Consider the following 21001-nt stretch of genomic DNA (forward strand, 5'->3'; position numbering starts at 1 on the left):
TCGATGCGTCCTCCCCTTGTAAGATATATAATCACAAGTAATAATGTTACATTCGTACCTAAACATTTGTATATCCATTTGTAAACGGCATTCTGATACATATACAGGGTGTTTGAAAGTTTATTATGCAAACGGAAGTTGGAGATAGATTGGGTGTAGCCGAGAAAAAAAGTCATGTACCATAATGTCAAATTGGCAATAGTTACCGAGTTATTAATTAAAACATGTGAGCCAACGAGCGCGTAGAGAGCGGAGGGCGGCCGCAGTAAGTACGTAAACATTTGACATAGGCGGAGTCAGCGAGTAACGGTAGGCGAGCGCGCGCGGCGAGGGGCAACGTAAGCGACAAGAGGCGAGCGCGCGCGGCGAGGGGCAACGTAAGCGACAAGAGACGAGCGAGCGCGACGAGGAGCGGACGAGCGCGAACGACGAAAAGCGAGCAAGCCTTTTCCTTATAGCTTTTTCCTTATAGCTCGCTCGCTCCTTGTCGTTCGCGCTCGCTCGCTCTTCGTCGTGCGCGCTCACCTCTTGTTGTTTACGTTGCCCCTCGCCGCGCGCGCTCGCCTACCGTTACTCGCTGACTCCGCCTGTATCAAATGTCTACGTGCTTACTGCGGTCACCCTCCGCTCTCTACGCGCTTGTTGGCTCACATGTTTTAATTAATAACTCGGTAACTATTGCCAATTTGACATTATGGTACATGACTTTTCTTCTCGGCTACACCCAATCTATCTCCAACTTCCGTCTGCATGATAAGCTTTCAAACACCCTATATGCATACACTTACAGATAATTTTATTTTAGGCTAGAATATACAGAGTGACATATGTTATACAAAAAGCTGAATATTAACACATGTTTCGCAATGATTGTACCAGGTCTGTAAATATGAAACCGGAATTTGCCCATAGATGGCCCTAGCTGTCAATGTAGTTACCGCCAAACCGCGTCATTGGCGCCATTTCCATTTGTTGACATCTGACAAAGATTTTCAACTTACAACAATACAAGTTCCATACAATAGCATAGTTTGTAATAGAGTTGAACATGTCAAATTTTGTGTCTGGAAGCTACGATTTGCGGACAGCATTGATTTTCTGTTACCATTTGAAGAAAACTGCTGCAGAATTGTATCGAATGCTTGTCGAAGCTTACGGTGAGCATGCTCTTGGTAAATCACAGTGCTTTGAGTGATTTAAAAAATTTAAACGTGGCGATTTTGACGTGAGAAACGAAGAACGTGGAAGACCACCGAAAAACTTTGAAGACAGCGAATTGCAAACATTGTTGGATGAGGATGACGCTCAAACGTAACAACAACTCGCGGATCAATTAAATGTGACACAAGAAGCCGTCTCCATACGTTTGAAAGCCATGGGAAAGATCCAGAAGATGGGAAAATGGGTTCCACATGAACTGAATAAAAGGCAGCAGGAAAACCGAAAAACCACTTGCGAAATGCTGCTCGTCAGGTACAAAAGAAAGTCATTTTTCCATCGAATTGTGACTGGCAATGAAAAGTGGATATATTTTGAGAATCCTAAGCGTAAAAGATCATGGGTAACTCCAGGCGAACCATCGACATCGACTGCAAGGCCAAATCGCTATGGACAGAAGACAATGCTCTGTGTTTGGTGGGATCAGAAGAGTGTGATCTATTATGAGCTGCTAAAACCTGGCGAAACCGTTAATACTGAATGCTACCGACAACAAATGATCGATTTGAATCAAGCTTTGCATGAAAAACGGCCAGAATATCAAAAAAGGCAACACAAAGTGATTTTGCTTCATGATAAAGTACCATCACACACAGCAAAACTGGTCAAGGAAACGATTGAGGTGTTTAGTTGGGAAATACTTTCGCATGCAGCTTACTCACCAGACTTGGCTCCGTCCGATTACTACTTATTTGCATCGATGGGACACGTACTTGCTGAGCAGCGCTTCACTTCTTACGAAAATGTACGAAAATGGCTCGATGACTGGTTTGCCTGAAAAGAGCAACAGTTTTTTTGGCGTGGCATCCACAAATTGTCAGACAGGTAGGAAAGTGCATAGCTAGCGATGGGCAATACTTCGAATAAATTATTTTTTATCATTTTCATACAATAAACGTGTATTTTCTATACAAAAATTCCGGTTTCGTATTTACATACCTGGTATATCTGAAATATATAGTGCTAAATTATATAGAAATATGCAGGGTGTTCCATTTTAAGCGTCCATCCCAAATATCTCTCTTATTTTTTATTTTAGAAAAAAATGGTTCAGACACGTTTTGTATGGTTTCGAGGGGGCCATAAGATGGTATCATTGATTTGACATTGAAGAGTCATTTGAAGGTCACGTGAAGGTTACCTCAATTTTTTTAGATGGCACCCCCTATTTTTTATTACATATTCTTATAGCTGACCTTGAGAGCTCCCAAAAACACTGTAATAAAATATTTTTTGGTGAAGTACTTTCGAGTTATAAAGTTACAAATTTACAAAATTTTGATAAAAATACAAAATATTTCGTAAAACATTCACTTTCCGATAGTCTTATCTTACATGATCCAACCAGTCAAAGCAAGATCCGAGCATGATCCAACCAGTCAAGGCAAGATCCGAGCATGAAGGTCCGCCTGGTGGTGGGCCGGTGAAATCTCCGAGCTTAGGCGAACATCCGTCCACCTCAGGCGGATATTTAGGAGAGCCAGCCATGATGGGAAGCCCCCCGAGATGACCAAGGCCGCCTGAATAGAATTTTGCCTAGCTGCACGTGCTTTGCGTAAGGCTATAGGGGCGGCCAAGGGTTAAGGATAGGACAACCTCCTCCGATCATTGGATGTGGATCCATGGGGGCGTCCATATAAAAAAGCAATGCAAAAGCTGAGGCCGTGGACGCCCCCGCTTACGGAGACACTGGACCCCTGGTTTCTGGAGCGGATCATGGGGACCCTTTTCCCGGTTGGGGAGGGAGCTCTCCCGTTGATCCGTACATGGCCCTCCCCCTTGATCAACAGGGGGGGAGGTACCGGGGGTCACAGCGGAAGAGGTGGCCGTGGCTATCAGGAGGGTGAAAAGTCGGAAGGCACCTGGACCTGATGGCATACCCGGTCGCGTACTCACCCTAGCCTCGGGGGTCATCGCGGGCAGGTTGGCTGAGATATTCTCAGCTGCCTTTAAGAAAGGGAAATACCCCCCAGTCTGGGGGAGAGCCAACGTGGTCCTCCGCAAAGAGGGTGAGCCGGAGGATTCCCCTTTGCGCCCCATATGCCTTCTATACGAGGCGGGCAAGGTGTTTGAGCGAGTCATTGCTGCCCGCCTCAATGAGCATATGGCTCGGACAGGCCTGAACCTTGATGACGGCCAATACGGCTTCCGAGAGGGTAGATCCACTATCAATGCGATCTCGCACTTGAGGACCCTCTCGGAGGCTGTTGTGAAGGAGGGCAGGGTGGCGGTGGCTGTGTCTATCGACATAGCCAACGCGTTTAACACCCTGCCCTGGGGTAGCGTGGTGAAGGAGATGAAGGATTACTTCAAGTTCGCACGCTACCTCATAGCCGTCATCGAGGATTATTTCCGGGGTCGGCGTCTAGCCTGGACGGACGCCGACGGCGGGGCGCGAAAGAGGGGGATGAGCTGCGGGGTCCCGTAGGGGTCAGTCTTGGGGCTTTGGAACCTCGACTATGATCAGGTCCTCCGAGTTGTCCTCCCCCACGGCTGCAGTATTATCTGCTACGCAGATGATACGTTGATACTGGCCGGGGGGAAAGACTGAGCGGATGCGATACATATGGCGAACCTCGCGGTACACTGCGTCGTGCGATTTATACGCAGGCTGGGCCTGACGGTGGCTGAAAGGAAGACAGAAGCTATCTTCTTTCACCAGAAGGGCAGGAAGCCACCTCAGGCCCATCTCCGGATTGGTAGGGTCAGGATTCCTGTTGAGGCCCAAATGAGATATTTGGGCCTCATCCTGGACGGCACCTGGTGCTTCAAGGAGCACTTTAGGTGCCTGGTCCCCCGACTAAAGGTCATCTCTAATAACTTGGGCAAATTAATGCCCAATGTCGGGGGACCAGATATGAAGGCGCGTCGCCTCCACGCGGGAATCATAAATTCGGTCGCCCTTTATGGAGCACCCATTTGGGCGGAGACTCTGGCCGCCAGCCATCCGCTGCAAGCGCTATTGCGCACTGCACATAGGACGGTGGCGGTCAGGGTCATCAGGGCGTACCGAACTGTGTCCCACGTAGCGGCGACGGCGCTGGCGGGCATGCCCCCTCTGGAGCTCCTCGCATTGATGTACAAGAATGTGTACAGGAAGAAAGGGGAGCTCCGGAGGAACTTAAGGGCTGGCAAATCGCTCCCCGGGGCCCTGCGGCACCTGAAGCACCAGGGTCGACAGCTCTTTCTTCAGCGTTGGCAGAGGCGTTTGTGCAATGCCAAATAGGGAGAAGGAGCGTCCAGGCCGTCCAGCCCTGCCTGACAGAATGGACAGGTAGGGAATCAGGAACCTTGACATTCAAGACGACACAGGTGCTCACCGGGCATGGCTACTTCGGTGAGTACCTTTGTCGTATAGGAAAGGAGCGCACTACGTAGTGTCACCACTGCGGAGCGGACCACGACTCCGCGCAGCACTCTTCAAGACTGCCCAGCATGGACAGTCGAGCGCGGAGTCGTGGTCAGAGAATTGGGGCCCGATTTCTTACTCCCCGGCGTAGTCAGTTCTATGCTGGAGAGCGAGAGGAAATGGGACTGCTTCACCGCGTTCTGTGAGGACGTGATGAGGCAGAAGGAAGAGGCGGAGGAGATTCGCCGTCAATCGGAAGGAAGAGGCAGGGCGCAGAGTAGGCGGCAGCGCCGTCGAGCCATGCGCCGCTCCCCAAGTAGGGAAAGAGACGCTGACTCCTCTGAGGAGACGGTAAGGGGAATGGTGGGGTTTCCCCCACCACTACCCCTGTCCCTCCATTCCTCCCCCTTCCCCTCCCCATCCCCTTCCACCTCTCCCGTCCTGTCCTCCATCCCAACCCTCTTTTCCTTTACTTCCTGCACCCCATCCCCCACTGGTACCCATTAGGAAGACGCTCCCCACCAGAGTGATGCCCCCACGGAGGGCAAAGCTTAGGAGGGGGGCGATTCAACCGGCAGGAACAGTTGCGGCCGGCGCATCGACGCAGGTTGCCGACAACAGCACAGGAGGCCAAAGACTGAGGGGAGGGCAGCCCCTCCCTAGTCACACTCCGACTCCAAAGACTGGGATCGGATGAGGGCGAGGGGGGGGGGTAAGTTAAGGGACAGTATAGCTGTCTAAGACACCCCCCTCGCCTCCATTGGCCCACCATACAAAAGTGGGCAGGAAGGGAGGGAGGGGTTTTTTGACCCCTCCCCCTGCCTCTTTGAGGCAAGTGTGCCCGGCGGTTAGGAGATTCGATTTTTCCCTCCGCAGCCGCCGGGTGGAGGATGGGACACCGGGCGAGGACTCCCGGTGTCCCAGCTAGCCCTCCAAAGTAGGGTGGCTAGCTGATACGGTGGGTCAGCTAGTCACACAACGGTACCTTGGCAGCGCCCCGCCTGGCTGGGAACGGTTGAAGTGTAGGCCCTTTGGCCGGCTTCTCCCTTCCCAGCCACAGAAGCAGGGCGTGAGGGGTGCAGGGAGAGCGGTGGGTGAAGATGAGCCTAGGCTCGCTTCCCCCCTCCCCTAGCACCTCTCGGGGAATCGACGGTAGTCAGCATCTGGACTCGGGGCCCCGATTGCAGTTACGTAGGCACCGGGGCCCCGATTCAAATCCTTTCGCAGCGCCACTCGAGGAGGTTTTAGCCGGTAGGAGTCCGGCATAATCCTGGCCCTTCCCCGAGGGTCAGGGTATCCATGATGGATTTCCTCCTCGTCAAAAAAAAAAATTCGAGCATGATCCAACCAGTCAAGGCAAGATCCGAACATGATCCAGCCAGTCAAGACGAGATCCTGTATTGCCTGATAATCAATGAACTGTAACAATTGTGAAAGTGCATTTATCAATTCTTCTAATGAAACAAATATCAAGAGACTTATTTCAAATTTCTTATTTGGGCAACTGTCGGTATTTTGACGAAGTCTCAGACAGACGCATATTATTATCCATTGACTTTTTTTTGATAAGACAGGAATTTTTGGTTTTTTGGCACTTTTTTTCTTTATAATTATAGCTGCTTATCCACCAAATGAAATTGTGGACATGATTCGCATTTTGAATGAAGCCAGGAATAATTACTCGGCAGCAGAAAGGCTTTATGCTGTAGGATTTCCAGACAGACGCCATCCTGATGGGAAAATAATAAAAAGACTCTGCGACAGAACTGAACAAGGTTTTCTTAGAGGAAACCGGCGAAATCGGGCCATGATGAAGTCACATCATTGACTGTTATAGGTGCCGTTGCTTTGAATCCTCCAATCTCTACGAGGCAAATTGAGAGGCAATACGGTATATCTAAATCAACAGCCCATCGTGTGCTCAAGCTCAACAAGTTTCACCCATATCACATTCATCTAACTCAGCAATTGGAAGAGAGGGACTACCAACGCCGTGTACGTTTTTGTAACTGGGCTCGAGATCAAATCCAACAAAATCCCCGGTTCATTGCTGATAAGCTTTTTTCTGATAAAGCCACGTTTTGTAATAGAGGAGGCGTTAATAGACATAACTGCCATTATTATTCAGATGCTAATCCACATTGGCAGAGAAGCCAAGAGTTCCAACGGCAGTGGTCCATTAACGTTTGGGCAAGCATCCTGGGAGATGTTAATGTTGGTCCATATTTTTTTGAAGAAAATCTCAATGCGGCAATCTATCAAAGATTTCTTCAAGATGACCTGCCCAACCTCTTGAGACATGTCGACAATGATTTACTCAGACGAATGTGGTTCCAACAAGATGGAGCACCGGCTCATAGATCTCGAGCTGTTACACAATATTTAAACAATAGATTCCCGAATAGGTGGATTGGTATGGGCAGCCGAGTTCAAGAATAGCCCCCAAGATCACCCGACTTGACACCCCTAGATTTTTATTTCTGGGGCTACATTAGAGATATAGTTTATTCGCAAAAGCCTACAACCGTTGAAAATATGAAAAACCGGATCAGACATGCTTGCAGAAATATTAATGTAGCTGTTCTTGAAAAAGTTAGGGACGACTTTCACCATAGACTAGAACTATGCATACAAGTAAATGGCCAAGTTTTTGAACACTTTAAGTAATTGTACACAAAAGAAGATCTTGCCTTGATTGGTTGGATCATGCTCGGATCTTGCCTTGACTGGCTGGATCATGCTCGGATCTTGCCTTGAATGGCTAGATCATGCTCGGATCTTGCCTTGAATGGCTAGATTATGCTCGGATCTTGCCTTGACTGGCTGGATCATGCTCGGATCTTGCCTTGACTGGTTGGATCATGCTCGGATCCTGCCTTGACTGGTTGGATCATGTAAGATAAGACTATCGGAAAGTGAATGTTTTACGAAATATTTTGTATTTTTATCAAAATTTTGTAAGCTTCATAAATCGAAAAGTACTTCACCAAAAAACATTTCATCATAGTGTTTTGAGAAGCTCTCGAGGCCACCTAAAAGAATATGTAATAAAAAGTAGGGGGTGCCATCTAAAAAAATTGAGGTAACTTTCACGTGACCTTCAAATGACTCTTCAAGGTCAAATTAATGGTATCCTCTTATGGCCCCCTCCAAACCATATAAAACGCGTCTGAAGCATTTTTTTCTAAAATGAAAAATAAGAGAGATATTTCGGGTGGACACTTAAAATGGGCCACCCTATATATACTATTATATTTTAGATTCTAGTATTGTATTTATAAACAATTTTATATTATATATTTTTTACATATTCAATTATTGCAAATATTTGTTCACGTTTAGCTTTTTCTTATGTTAAATATTTCCATATGTTCCTGATGTTTATTTATTCAGAAGCAGAAATATTCTTATATACAATATTATTCGATGGTTGCAGTAACATTGCATTATTGCATATTCGTTACAGCATAATATTGCTACGATTTATTGTGGCAATCTTTCTAAAAGTGGACATTTTAACGTTTCTACAACCCACAGCAATGCTGCAGCAACATTTTGCAATGTATTTGCAATATTTCAACATTGCAATGAAACATTTCTGCAATGTATTTGCAACATTTGTGTGCTGTATGGGTATTAACATTTATAACGCATATGTATGTGTATGTGCATAATTGAATACGAAAATCATAAAATTGAATATAAAAATTAAAAAAATAGCCAGTCATTAGCGTCATTTTCCTTGACACCGTACGTGGCAAGCACGTCGCTACAACGTAATGACGTCACAGCGACGTACTTGCCACGTTCTTGCCACGTCTGTGCAGACAGGGTTGTGTGTCTCCCCTCGAGCGTTGGTAGGGACCGGGAAAGGGGAGTGGAGGCCTGGTTAGGGCTGGGCCCCATTTCCCGCCCCTCTTGACGGGCAAGGGGGCTTGGAGGGTGAGTGGGTATCTCCCCTTCAGTAAATATAACCAGAAGGCCAACCCGGCCGGAAAACCGGCCGGGGGGCCACGCCCCCGACTCCCTTTGTAGGAGGAGGCACAGTACTTGGGTGTGGGGCTTTGATAATGAGCCCTGGGGCCGGGGTATCGGGGAGGGAGTTCCCTTGACTCCCCCTACCATGGTCCGAAAGATAGATACCCCGGTGGGGTTTTAACCGGTAGGAGTCCGGCATAACCTCCGTCCTCCCTCAGGAGCGGGGATATCCATAATGGATTTCCCCACTGTTATAAAAAAAAGATAGACAGAGTTGTGTCATTGCTAGATGTTATCTGGACGGTCTCGAAATATTTCTTCCCGAATTGCGGGTAGTGCGTTGCATGAAAGATGAGAAGGTGGGGGGGGGGGCAGACAGGAGAGATTCTAGCTTAGCGATAAGATCTGCCGTTTATTCGTGCCTCTTCTTGTCGTGCGCTTGCTCATCGGTGGTGCGACAAAAATGGAGAGCGATTGATCGTCTTTGCTTTTCCAACTTAAGCCCCTTGCACAATGCCAGGCAACAGGCAATAAGAATAAAAATAGACCAATCACAATAGATTATTCTTGTAATAGTCAATTGTGATTGGTCTATTTTTATTCTTATTGCTTGTTGCCTGGCATTGTGCAAGGGGCCTTACTATCTTTCTTAAGAAAGTAGAATGAACAAGAACCGTGCACGCTTTGCCGTTACCGTTAGGACGGATATAGTGTGCATACATTTTCTCAGGGGGCGCAACGGAACGGGCGGAAAAAGGGTCCTAGCGTAATCGGCACGGTAGCCGCTTATAGGTTTCTCTGTGATATAGATTAACTTACAAAAAAGTTGGATAACTTTTTTTGTCGACAAGTCTAATAATGCATAAGGTTTATATTACCTATATACAGGGTGCACGATTTATCTAAAGACATTGAAATATCTCGAGAACTATGCATTGGATAAAAAAAAGTGGTAAATGAAAGTTATTAATCTCGAAGGGGGACATCCAATGATACCAAACTCGACCTCCCACCCCACCCCCTGGCGGTAGGAGTTGGGGGCAACTTTGAAATCTTAAATGGAAACCCCCATTTTTTATTGCAGATACGGATTCTACGCCACAAAATACGTAAATTTTGTCCGAAACTTTTTTTTTATTCGTGATAGATGGCGTTGTAATCGCAAAAAATTATATTTTCCGCTTGCGCGGAAACTCCCGCAGATATGCTTCTATCCTGTGTAGTCATTTGAAAATAGGATCAATAAGTGTATGGAAGTTGAAGGTAAAAATTTCGAACACTTACTCTAATTAATTGAACAGTGAAAGGCAAGGGGCACACATTAAAAAAGCACCCGAAGGGAACATAAAACTACTAGGTTCTCGTCGTTGTTCCTGTGTAACGCTAAAAGTAGTTTCTCGGAAAAATTCAACGCTATCTATCACGAATGAAAAAAATTGTTTCAATAATAATCCAGCCAGTCAAGGCAAGATCTGAGCATGATCCAGCCAGTCAAGGCAAGATCTGAGCATGATCCAGCCAGTCAAGGCAAGATCTGAGCATGATCCAGCCAGTCAAGGCAAGATCCGAGCATGATCCAGCCAGTCAAGGCAAGATTCGAGCATGATCCAGCCAGTCAAGACAAGATCCGAGCATGATCCAGCCAGTCAAGGCAAGATCTGAGCATGATCTAGCCATTCAAGGCAAGATCCGAGCATGATCCAGCCAATCAACGCAAGATCCGAGCATAATCCAGCCAGTCAAGGCAAGATCCGAGCATGATCCAGCCAGTCAAGGCAAGATCCGAGCATAATCTAGCCATTCAAGGCAAGATCCGAGCATGATCTAGCCATTCAAGGCAAGATCCGAGCATGATCCAGCCAGTCAAGGCAAGATCCGAGCATGATCCAACCAATCAAGGCAAGATCTTCTTTTGTGTACAATTACTTAAAGTGTTCAAAAACTTGGCCATTTACTTGTATGCATAGCTCTAGTCTATGGTGAAAGTCGTCCCTAACTTTTTCAAGAACAGCTACATTAATATTTCTGCAAGCATGTCTGATCCGGTTTTTCATATTTTCAACGGTTGTAGGCTTTTGCGAATAAACTATATCTCTAATGTAGCCCCAGAAATAAAAATCTAGGGGTGTCAAGTCGGGTGATCTTGGGGGCTATTCTTGAACTCGGCTGCCCATACCAATCCACCTATTCGGGAATCTATTGTTTAAATATTGTGTAACAGCTCGAGATCTATGAGCCGGTGCTCCATCTTGTTGGAACCACATTCGTCTGAGTAAATCATTGTCGACATGTCTCAAGAGGTTGGGCAGGTCATCTTGAAGAAATCTTTGATAGATTGCCGCATTGAGATTTTCTTCAAAAAAATATGGACCAACATTAACATCTCCCAGGATGCTTGCCCAAACGTTAATGGACCACTGCCGTTGGAACTCTTGGCTTCTCTGCCAATGTGGATTAGCATCTGAATAATAATGGCAGTTATGTCTATTAACGCCTCCTCTATTACAAAACGTGGCTTTATCAGAAAAAAGCTTATCAGCAATGAACCGGGGATTTTGTTGGATTTGATCTCGAGCCCAGTTACAAAAACGTACACGGCGTTGGTAGTCCCTCTCTTCCAATTGCTGAGTTAGATGAATGTGATATGGGTGAAACTTGTTGAGCTTGAGCACACGATTGGCTGTTGATTTAGATATACCGTATTGCCTCTCAATTTGCCTCGTAGAGATTGGAGGATTCAAAGCAACGGCACCTATAACAGTCAATGATGTGACTTCATCAGGGCCCGATTTCGCCGGTTTCCTCTAAGAAAACCTTGTTCAGCTCTGTCGCAGAGTCTTTTTATTATTTTCCCATCAGGATGGCGTCTGTCTGGAAATCCTACAGCATAAAGCCTTTCTGCTGCCGAGTAATTATTCCTGGCTTCATCCAAAATGCGAATCATGTCCACAATTTCATTTGGTGGATAAGCAGCTATAATTATAAAGAAAAAAAGTGCCAAAAAACCAAAAATTCCTGTCTTATCAAAAAAAAGTCAATGGATAATAATATGCGTCTGTCTGAGACTTCGTCAAAATACCGACAGTTACCCAAGTAAGAAATTTAAAACAAGCCTCTTGATATTTGTTTCATTAAAAGAATTGACAATTGCACTTTCACAATTGTTACAGTTCATTGATTATCAGGCAATACAGGATCTCGTCTTGACTGGCTGGATCATGCTCGGATCTTGCCTTGACTGGTTGGATCATGCTCGGATCTTGCCTTGACTGGTTGGATCATGTAAGATAAGACTATCAGAAAGTGAATGTTTTACGAAATATTTTGTATTTTTATCAAACTTTTGTAAATTTGGAACTTTATAACTCGAAAAGTACTTCACCAAAAAACATTTTTATTATAGTGTTTTGGGAAGCTCTCGAGGTCAGCTAGAAGAATATGTAATAAAAAGTAGGGGGTGCCATCTAAAAAAATTGAGGTAACCTTCATGTGACCTTCAAATGACTCTTCAAGGTCAAATCAGTGGTACCATCTTATGGCCCCCTCGAAAACATATAAAACGTGTCTGAACCATTTTTTTCTAAAATCAAAAATAAGAGAGATATTTGGGGTAGACATTTAAAATGGCACATCCTGTATATCGTACACATGTATATATATATCGTAAATATCGTATATATATCGTATGTACGTATATATATCGTATATATATGTATCGTATATATATGTTAATAATCAAAATCCTGCTTTATAGCGACGTTAGAAATAATACAAGGAATACGACCGAACAATTTGATGATGATATATTACATTAACGAGGTACTATTTCTCATGTTCCAAAATTGTATTGTGCGTGACATGCTGCAATGCCTAGTACAGTCTTTTATATACGATAAATGTTAGGTGGCCTGATTGCGAAATCTGGTTTTGTAAAGACCTCAGGGATAGATCGAGGAGTATGTTACAACAATTTGGTGCTGTTATATGACAGCAACGAGGCAAAATATTTTTTTTTGTAACATGATATTTCGCGGAGCTCGCTACAATGTTTCGTACGACACACGCTTTATTAATATGTGATAAATTTTTGACGGCCGGATTGCAAAATCTGACTCTGTAGGGATCTCGATAATAGTTCAAGGAATATTCCATATCAATTCGGCGGTTACATATATCGCCAACGAGATGGAATATCTCTTTTTGTGAAATTGTATGCGCGTGATCCGCCTTAACGCTTGATGCATCTTTGTTTATTTATAATAAAAGTTAGACGGCCTGATTGCAAAATCTGGCTTTGTGAGGATCTTGGGAATAGTTTTAGAGATATGCTGTAACAATATGTTGATGACATATTACATCAATGAAGTAATATATCTCATTTTGTAAAATGCTATTGTACGTGATCCGCTCCGACGCTTCATACATCTTTATTTATTTATGATATATTTTTCACAGCCTGACTACAAAATCTGGTTCTGTAGGTTTCTTGGGGATAATTCAAAGAAGATGCTATAACAATTTAAGAGTCTATAGGAGCCTACTAGAGACCTCTTGCGGAGACCCGCGAACTAGGCAATATTATATTGCAAATTATGAATAAAATACGAAGAGAATCACCTTATATGTATGATATTTGCAATCAGGAGAAACGTCCGCAGGGTCGTACAGAGCGCTTTTTTGGAAAAAAAGTTGAAATAAAAATCGATTAAATAATTTGAATGAACGTTCATCCCGCGGTGCAGCATGATTTAAAAATATTGAACAGGTATTTTTTATTTCTCAATCCAATGATTATATCTGGAGAATTGCGGAAAATATAATTTTTTGCGATTACAGCGCCATCTATCATGAATAAAAAAAAAGTTTCGGACAAAATTTACGTATTTTGTGGCGTAGAATCCGTATCTGCAATAAAAAATGGGGGTTTCCATTTAAGATTTCAAAATTGCCTCCAACCCCCACCCGCAGGGGGTGGGTTGGGAGGTCGAGTTTGGTATCATTAGATGTCTCCCTTCGAGACTAACAACTTTCATTAACCACTTTTTTTTATCCAATGCATAGTTCTCGAAATATTTCAATGTCTTCAGATAAATCCTGCACCCTGTATATGTAACCGCCGAATTGATATGGAATATTTCTTGAACTATTATCGAGGTCTCTACAGAGCCATATTTTGCATTCCGGCCGTCAACAATTTATCATATATTAATAAAGCGTGTGTCGTACGAAACATCGCAGCGAATCCCGCAAAATACCATGTTACAAGAAAAAATATTTTACCTCTTTGCTATCATATAACAACACCAAATTGTTATAACATATTCCTCGATCTATCCCCGAAGTCTTTACAAAGCTAGATTTCGCAATCAGGCCGTCTAACATTTATCATATATAAAAGACTGTACCAGACATTGCAGCATGTCACATACAATACAATTTTGGAACTATATCTAACGTCGCTATAAAGCAGGATTTTTATTATTAACACATATATATATATATATATATTATAAGCGACTGTACGGGACAATAACAGGTAACTGTTATTTGTTAACTCCTATAAGTAACTGTAGGAACCATTAAAGTTGTTGTAATATTAAAAGTTTATTAATGAATTTATTTTTATATTTTATATTTCAGGACCGATTTTGTAAATATATATGTGGGGGGCAGGATACCAAATTTCAAACGTATCAGGTAAAAAATCTTGAAAACTATGAAAGATATTAAAAAACGTTAAAATACGTGTCCCATATTTTCGAAGGGGAAACAGAATGGCATTATCAGCTTTTTATATGGAAGGCATTTTCAAGGTGAGTTGAAGATCAACTTAATTTTTTAAATAGAAAACCCAATTTTTTATTACATTTTCTTTTTTTACCAATTAATTTTAACAACTTTTGTCTGAAACATTTTTTTTCTAATATTTTTTGAAATATTTAACATTTAAGGAAAACTTGGTAATTTTTCCAACATTTAACTTACGATATCTCGCTAATTATTCGTCGACAGAAAAAATAGTATTAGACTTTTTTACTTTATTTACTATCAAGAATATATTATTATAATAGTGCCCTAACTTTTGTTAACTTATAGACCTTTGGAAATTTCAAAATTATTACATTAACAAAAGTTAGGACACTATTATAGTAATATATTCTTGATTATAGTAATATATTCTTGATAGTAAATAAAGTAAAAAAGTCTAATACTATTTTTTCTGTCGACGAATAGTTAGCGAGATATCGTAAGTTAAATGTTGAAAAAGTTACCAAGTTTCCCTTACATATTTCTAAAAAATATATGGCAAATAAAAAAATGTTTCAGACAAAAGTTGTTCAAATTAATTGGTAGAAAAAGAAGATATAATAAAAAATTAGGCTTCCAACTTAAAAAAATTAAGTTGACCTTCAACCAACTTTGAAAATGCCTTCCAAATAAAAAACTGATAATGCCATTCTCTTTCCCCTTCGAAATCATGGAACACGTGTTTTAGCTTTTTTTAATATCTTTCACAGTTTTCTAGATTTCTTACCTGTTACGTTTGAAATTTAGCACCCTATATATATATTTACAAAATCGGTCCTGAAATATAAAAAATAAAAATAAATTCATTAATAAACTTCTAATATTACAATAACTTTAATGGTTCCTACAGTTACTTGTAGGAGTTAACAGTTAACAGTTACCTGTTGTTGTCCCGTACAGTCGCTTATAATATATATACGTATGTGCTAATAATCAAAACCCTGCTTTATAGTGACGTTAGAAATAATACAAGGAATATAGCCGAACAATTTGATGGTGATATATTACATTAACGAGACAATATTTCTCATGTTCCAAAATTGTATTGTACGTGACATGCTCCAATGCCTGGTACAGTCTTTTATATACGATAAATGTTCCAAAATTGTATTGTACGTGACATGCTGCAATGCCTGGTACAGTTTTTTTATATACTAAATGCTAGACAGCCTGATTGCGAAATCTGGCTTTGTAGAGACCTCGGGGATAGATCGAGGAATATGTTATAACAATTTGGTGGTAATATATGAGTGCAACGAGGCAAAATATTTTTTCTTGTAACATGGTATTTCGCGGGACTCGATGCGATGTTTCGTACAACACACGCTTTATTAATATATGATAAATTATTAACGGCCGGAATGCAAAATCTGGCTCTGTAGGGACCTCGATAATAGTTCAAGAAATATTCCATATCAATTCGGCGGTTACATATATCGCCAACGAGATGGAATATCTCTTTTTGTGAAATTGTATGCGCGTGATCTGCCTTAACGCTTGATGCATCTTTGTTTATTTATAATAAAAGTTAGACGGCCTGATTGCAAAATCTGGCTTTGTGAGGATCTTGGGAATAGTTTTAGAGATATGCTATAACAATATGATGATGATATATTACATCAGTGAAGGAATATATCTCATTTTGTACAATGCTATTATACGTGATCCGCTCCGACGCTTCATAAATCTTAATTTATTTATGATACATTTCTCACAGCCTCACTGCAAAATCTGGCTCTGTAGGTTTCTCGGGGATAGTTAAAAAAAGATGCTATAACAATTTGGCGGTGAAACATATCGTCAAGGAGGTGAAATTTTGCATCTTCTATAATGATTTTTCAACTGATTCGCTCCAACGCCTGGTACGACGGGCGCTTTATTTATATATTATACATTTTTGACGACCGGATTGCAAAATCCGGCTTTGTACCGATCTCGGGTATAGTACGAAGAAGATGCTGTAACAATTTGGTAATAATACGTATCGTCAAAGAGACGAAATATTGCATCTCGTAAAATGATATTTCGAGTGACTCTCAACGACGCTTGGTTAATGCAGCGAACGCTTTATTAATGTATGATAAATTTTTGACGGCCGGATTGCAAAATCTGGCTTCGTAGGGTTCTCGAGGATAGTTCAAGGAAAATACCATAATAATTTGGCGATTATATATATTGTCAACGAAGCAATATATCTGTTCTTGTAAAATTCCACCTGACTCGCTGCGATTTGGTACAGCTGACGTTTTATTTATATATAATAAATTGTTGATAGCTTATTTGTAAAATCTAACTCTGTACAGATCTCGGAAATAGTTGTAGGAAGATGCTATAACAAGTTCATGGTCATATATTACGTCAATAAGGCAAAATATTGCTTCTTGTAAAATGGTATTCCACCTGACTCGCTGCAACTCCTGGTACGGCTGATACTTTATTTATATATTATAAATTTTGGATGGCCGGATTGTAAAATCTGGCTGTGTAAGGTCCTCAGGGATAGTTCAAGGAAGATGCTGTAACAGTTTAGCAATTATACGTATCGTCAACGAGGCGAAATTTTGGATCTTGTAAAATAATTTTTGGAATGATTCGCTGCGATGCTTGGTACGGCGGACGCTTCATTTATTTTTCATAAATTTTAGACGGCCGGATTGCAAAATCTGGCTTTGTGAGGATCTCAGGAATAATATAAGGAACATGCTATAATAATTTGGCGGTAATATATAATGTCGGCTAGACAAAATACGTCAATTTGTAAAATGGTATTGCACGTGAATCGCTGCGACACTTAGCTCACTCACCCAAAAGCCTGGAAAGCATTTTCTCGCCGTGTATCGGCCGGCGAAATGCCCGAGTGAGTAAGACAAGGACAGCGCGATCGATCGTTCATCCTTGTCAAACTGACCTGACCCAACCTTCCTGCTCTTGCGCTCGCGCGCACGGCATTGGTTCGCAGTTTCGCCACACGAGGCCTCCAAAGTCAACGCTGGATTTGTCTCTGGCTCCTGTAGACCCTTAACGGTGAAACATATCGTCAACGAGGTGAAATTTTGCATCTCCTACAATGATTTTTCCACTGATTCGCTTCAACGCCTGGTACGATGGACGCTTCCTTTATATATTACGGACTTTATATATTATAAATTTTTGACGACCAAATTGCAAAATCCGGCTTTGTACCGATCTCGGAAATAGTACGAAGAAAATGCTGCAACAATTTTGTAATAATACGTATCGTCAAAGAGACGAAATATTGCATCTCGTAAAATGATATTTCGAGTGACTTGCAGCGACGCTTGGTACGGCGGGCGCTTTATTAATGTATGATAAATTTTTGACGGCCAGATTGCATAATCTGGCTCTGTAGAGTTCTTGGGGATAGTTCAAGGAAGATAGCATAATAATTTGGTGGTTATATATATTGTCGACGAGGTAAAATTTGTTCTTGTAAAATTGTATTCCGCCTGACTCGCTGCGATATTTGATACAGCTGACGCTTTATTTATGTATAATAAATTGTTGACGGCCTGTTTGTAAAATCTAACTCTGTAGAGATCTCGGGAATAGTAATAGGAAGATGCTATAACAAGTTCATGGTCATATATTACGTCACCAAGGCAAAATATTGTTTCTTGTAAAATGGTATTCTACCTGACTCGCTGCAACTCCTGGTACGGCTGATGTTTTATTTATATATTATAAATTTTTGACAGCCGGATTGCAAAATCTGGCTATGTAACGTCCTCAGGGATAGTTCAAGGAAGATGCTGTAACAGTTTAGTAATTATACGTTTCGTCAACGAGGCGAAATTTTGCATCTCGTAAAATAATTTTTGGAGTGATTCGCTGCGATACTTGGTACGGCGGACGCTTCATTTATTTTTCATAAATTTTGGACGGCCGGATTGCAAAATCTGGCTTTGTGGGGATCTAGGGAATAATATAAGGAATATATAATAATTTGGCGGTGATATATAATGTCGGCTAGACAAAATAGGTCGATTTGTAAAATGGTATTGCATGTAAATCGCTACGACACTTGCTCACTCGCCCAAAAGCTTGGAAAGCATTTTCTTGCGGTGTATCGGCCGGCGAAATGCCCGAGTGAGTAAGACAAGGACAGCGCGATCGATTGTTCGTCCTTGTCAAACTGACTTGACCCAACTTTCCTGCTCTTGCGCTCGCATGCAAGGTTATTAGATATACAGGTTGCCTCATCCCCACTCTTTCGTGACGTCAATGTGAATCCTGTGCAAGAGAGAAAGCTATATATATATCTATCTCACTCAGTCGGCGCATGCGCAAAACGTAATAGTGGCTAAACGCTATTAACCATGAATAAATGTTATTGTTAATAGGAAAATTAATACAAATTATTGCATGTATAATATATGCAAGTGTATATATGATGTAAACAATATTTAATTATATATATATAGTAGTAAATGCAACAAATATTCTATTATAATTGAAGTGCCACAAAATTTATATTTGCATCAGAGAATATGTGCATGCAAACAAGATTTATTAATATATAGCAGTAACAGTATGTCTTGTTATTATTAATATCAACAGTTAATATTAACTGTTAATTAAACAATTATTATTAATATTAACAGTTTGTTGTTGGCATTAATTAGTTCAAAGAAAGATAAATGAACTTCCAAAAAGCACGTACATATTATTGTTATAAAAATTAATGAATAACACATCTTTTGATTTATAAGTTAATATTTATTATGAAAAATAATACATATGAGTAGCACATTTAAATTTGTGTTTAATGAATTATTTTTTTGTATTTTGCGACTACTTTTCGTTAAGAGTTCTCGAGCTTTCGTTTCATACCAATTATTTTATGTTTGGATTTTAATTTTGTGTTCTGAAACTTTATGCAAATAAAAGTACGCTGCAGTACAAAAGATTGAATAAGATCTATTGGTATTTTAATGCTATATTGTTTAGAGGTCCTTTTAACCACTATTTTTGTTACATTTTTCCTTGATTTAAATACTCCGTATTTATGATATTTTATGAACACTTTATTCATTAGATGTACATTATTAACCCATTCTTTCGTCGGTTCCATTAATCCTCCAAACGACAAATGTTGAATCCATGATGGTAAAGAGCATTTATGTACGGTTTCATTTTTATTCGAGAAAGATCCCAAATTTGAATATTTACTGTTGAATTTTCGTGCTATCCATCCAGCTAAATAAATGAGGCCATCTTCCTCTGTATCACACTTCATTGTTTTGTTTGATGCTGAACTTAAGGATGATGATGATGTTTCGTTGTCTGATTCCTCTACAAATGGTTGCAGTATAAACTTTGCAATGAGTGAAATACTAGCATTTTCAAGTACTTTGCATATAATAAATTCGTCTTTGGATAAATCTTCCACATTGACATGACTTTGAACAATCTTTGAATTTTTCTCAAGTACAATCATCCTAATACGATATAAACCATTTAATGGTGAAGGGTGATCATGTAAGCCCCCTTTTGTTCTGATTTGAGAAAAGAAATTTTCTAAACTCTTGATTCAATCGATGCGTTAAGATATATTGTATAGAAAACTTCAATTTCATGCCATCAAACAACAATTTTAATGATGTTATTGACATTAGAATTCCTGTTTGAAACACTTGAAATATGGGATCTTTAATTTTTCTTGATATCATAATGTGCTCATGTAAACAGTTTGTTATTTTTGTAACAGACTGAGACTAAATTAGTTCTAAAATTCACCTGTTGCTTTCAATCTTCGCTTCGATGGTATATTTAGTAATTCAGCTTTTAAATCTCTTTCATAGTCTTCGGGCTTGAAATGTTTGGAGCAAATAAAACCTGTGTGTGGATTCCAATTTTCATTTCGCTTGCACATGTTAATCCAAGCTTTTTTTATTTTTTCATTTTTTGGAAAGTGATGATATTTTATACTTGTGTCTGTTGTTTTTGTCCTTTTCAACATATTGTAAGATTTAAAAAAGAGAGATCCTCTATTTCCCTATTCTGTTTCTTCTTCTGTCTCTCTTCTTCTTGGTCCTCTTCCTTTGTAAAAGAGGAATGTTCAGGATGTTTAGGTTCCGAGCGATTAATGTAAACTCTTCTTATTATGAACAAGAATATAAGTATGTATATTTTAAATAAATAACAATACAATAGTATCCGACACCGCAATTTATATCAAATATATCGCTTTACGAAGTTTAACGATCTACGACTTGTCTTTCGACTCGACTCGATTATTCTTATTCGTCTCGACGTTCAATAGCAAAAAGCTAAAGGCAAAAAGCCCCGTCTTTCCCCGTGCGCCTCCTCTTATCCTCTTCTCCATCCGTCGAGTCTGATCTCTCTCAGGACCGGTCTTTCTCCCGTGGCTCCGCCCGGAATAGACTGGTGCTGTCCTCCCTCGTCTGTATCTTACAACTCGGCCATCCTGCTTCAGCTGCGTCTCGCGGCTGGTGCTGACCAAGCTTATATAAGGGCGGCAGACTTTGCGTCGGCCCTTCTTCGCCTACGTCGTTCGCGAGTTCCTTAATCTACGAGTTATCCTACGTTTACTTCGCTCGCTCGTTCATTCGGTAACAGTGAATTTTCATCCGAAATTTTTATCCACGGTTTAATCTTGTCTACAGA

At 41.1% G+C, this 21001-nt stretch overlaps 1 protein-coding gene across 1 annotated transcript; it reads left to right on the plus strand.

Annotated features, from left to right (window-relative positions):
* Positions 1–3322: 3322 nt before the first annotated feature.
* On the plus strand, positions 3323–4444 carry LOC112588137 (uncharacterized). The gene is made up of 2 exons (XM_025296882.1): positions 3323–3531; positions 3829–4444. The coding sequence occupies exons 1-2, from the start codon at positions 3323–3325 to the stop codon at positions 4442–4444; spliced, it is 825 nt and encodes a 274-aa protein (XP_025152667.1).
* The last annotated feature ends 16557 nt before the right edge of the window (positions 4445–21001 follow it).

Source organism: Harpegnathos saltator, unplaced genomic scaffold (assembly GCF_003227715.2).
Source record: "Harpegnathos saltator strain DR-91 unplaced genomic scaffold, Hsal_v8.6 scaffold0, whole genome shotgun sequence".
Taxonomy (NCBI): Eukaryota; Metazoa; Arthropoda; class Insecta; order Hymenoptera; family Formicidae; genus Harpegnathos; species Harpegnathos saltator.

What these genes read in the sequence shown, in the direction of transcription:
- LOC112588137 (XM_025296882.1), top strand. Translation starts at nt 3,323, where the DNA reads ATGGCTCGGACAGGCCTGAACCTTGATGACGGCCAATACGGCTTCCGA. An exon ending in GAGATGAAGGATTACTTCAA is followed by an intron (nt 3,532 to 3,828) that starts GTTCGCACGCTA and finishes ATTTATACGCAG; the next exon opens with GCTGGGCCTGACGGTGGCTG.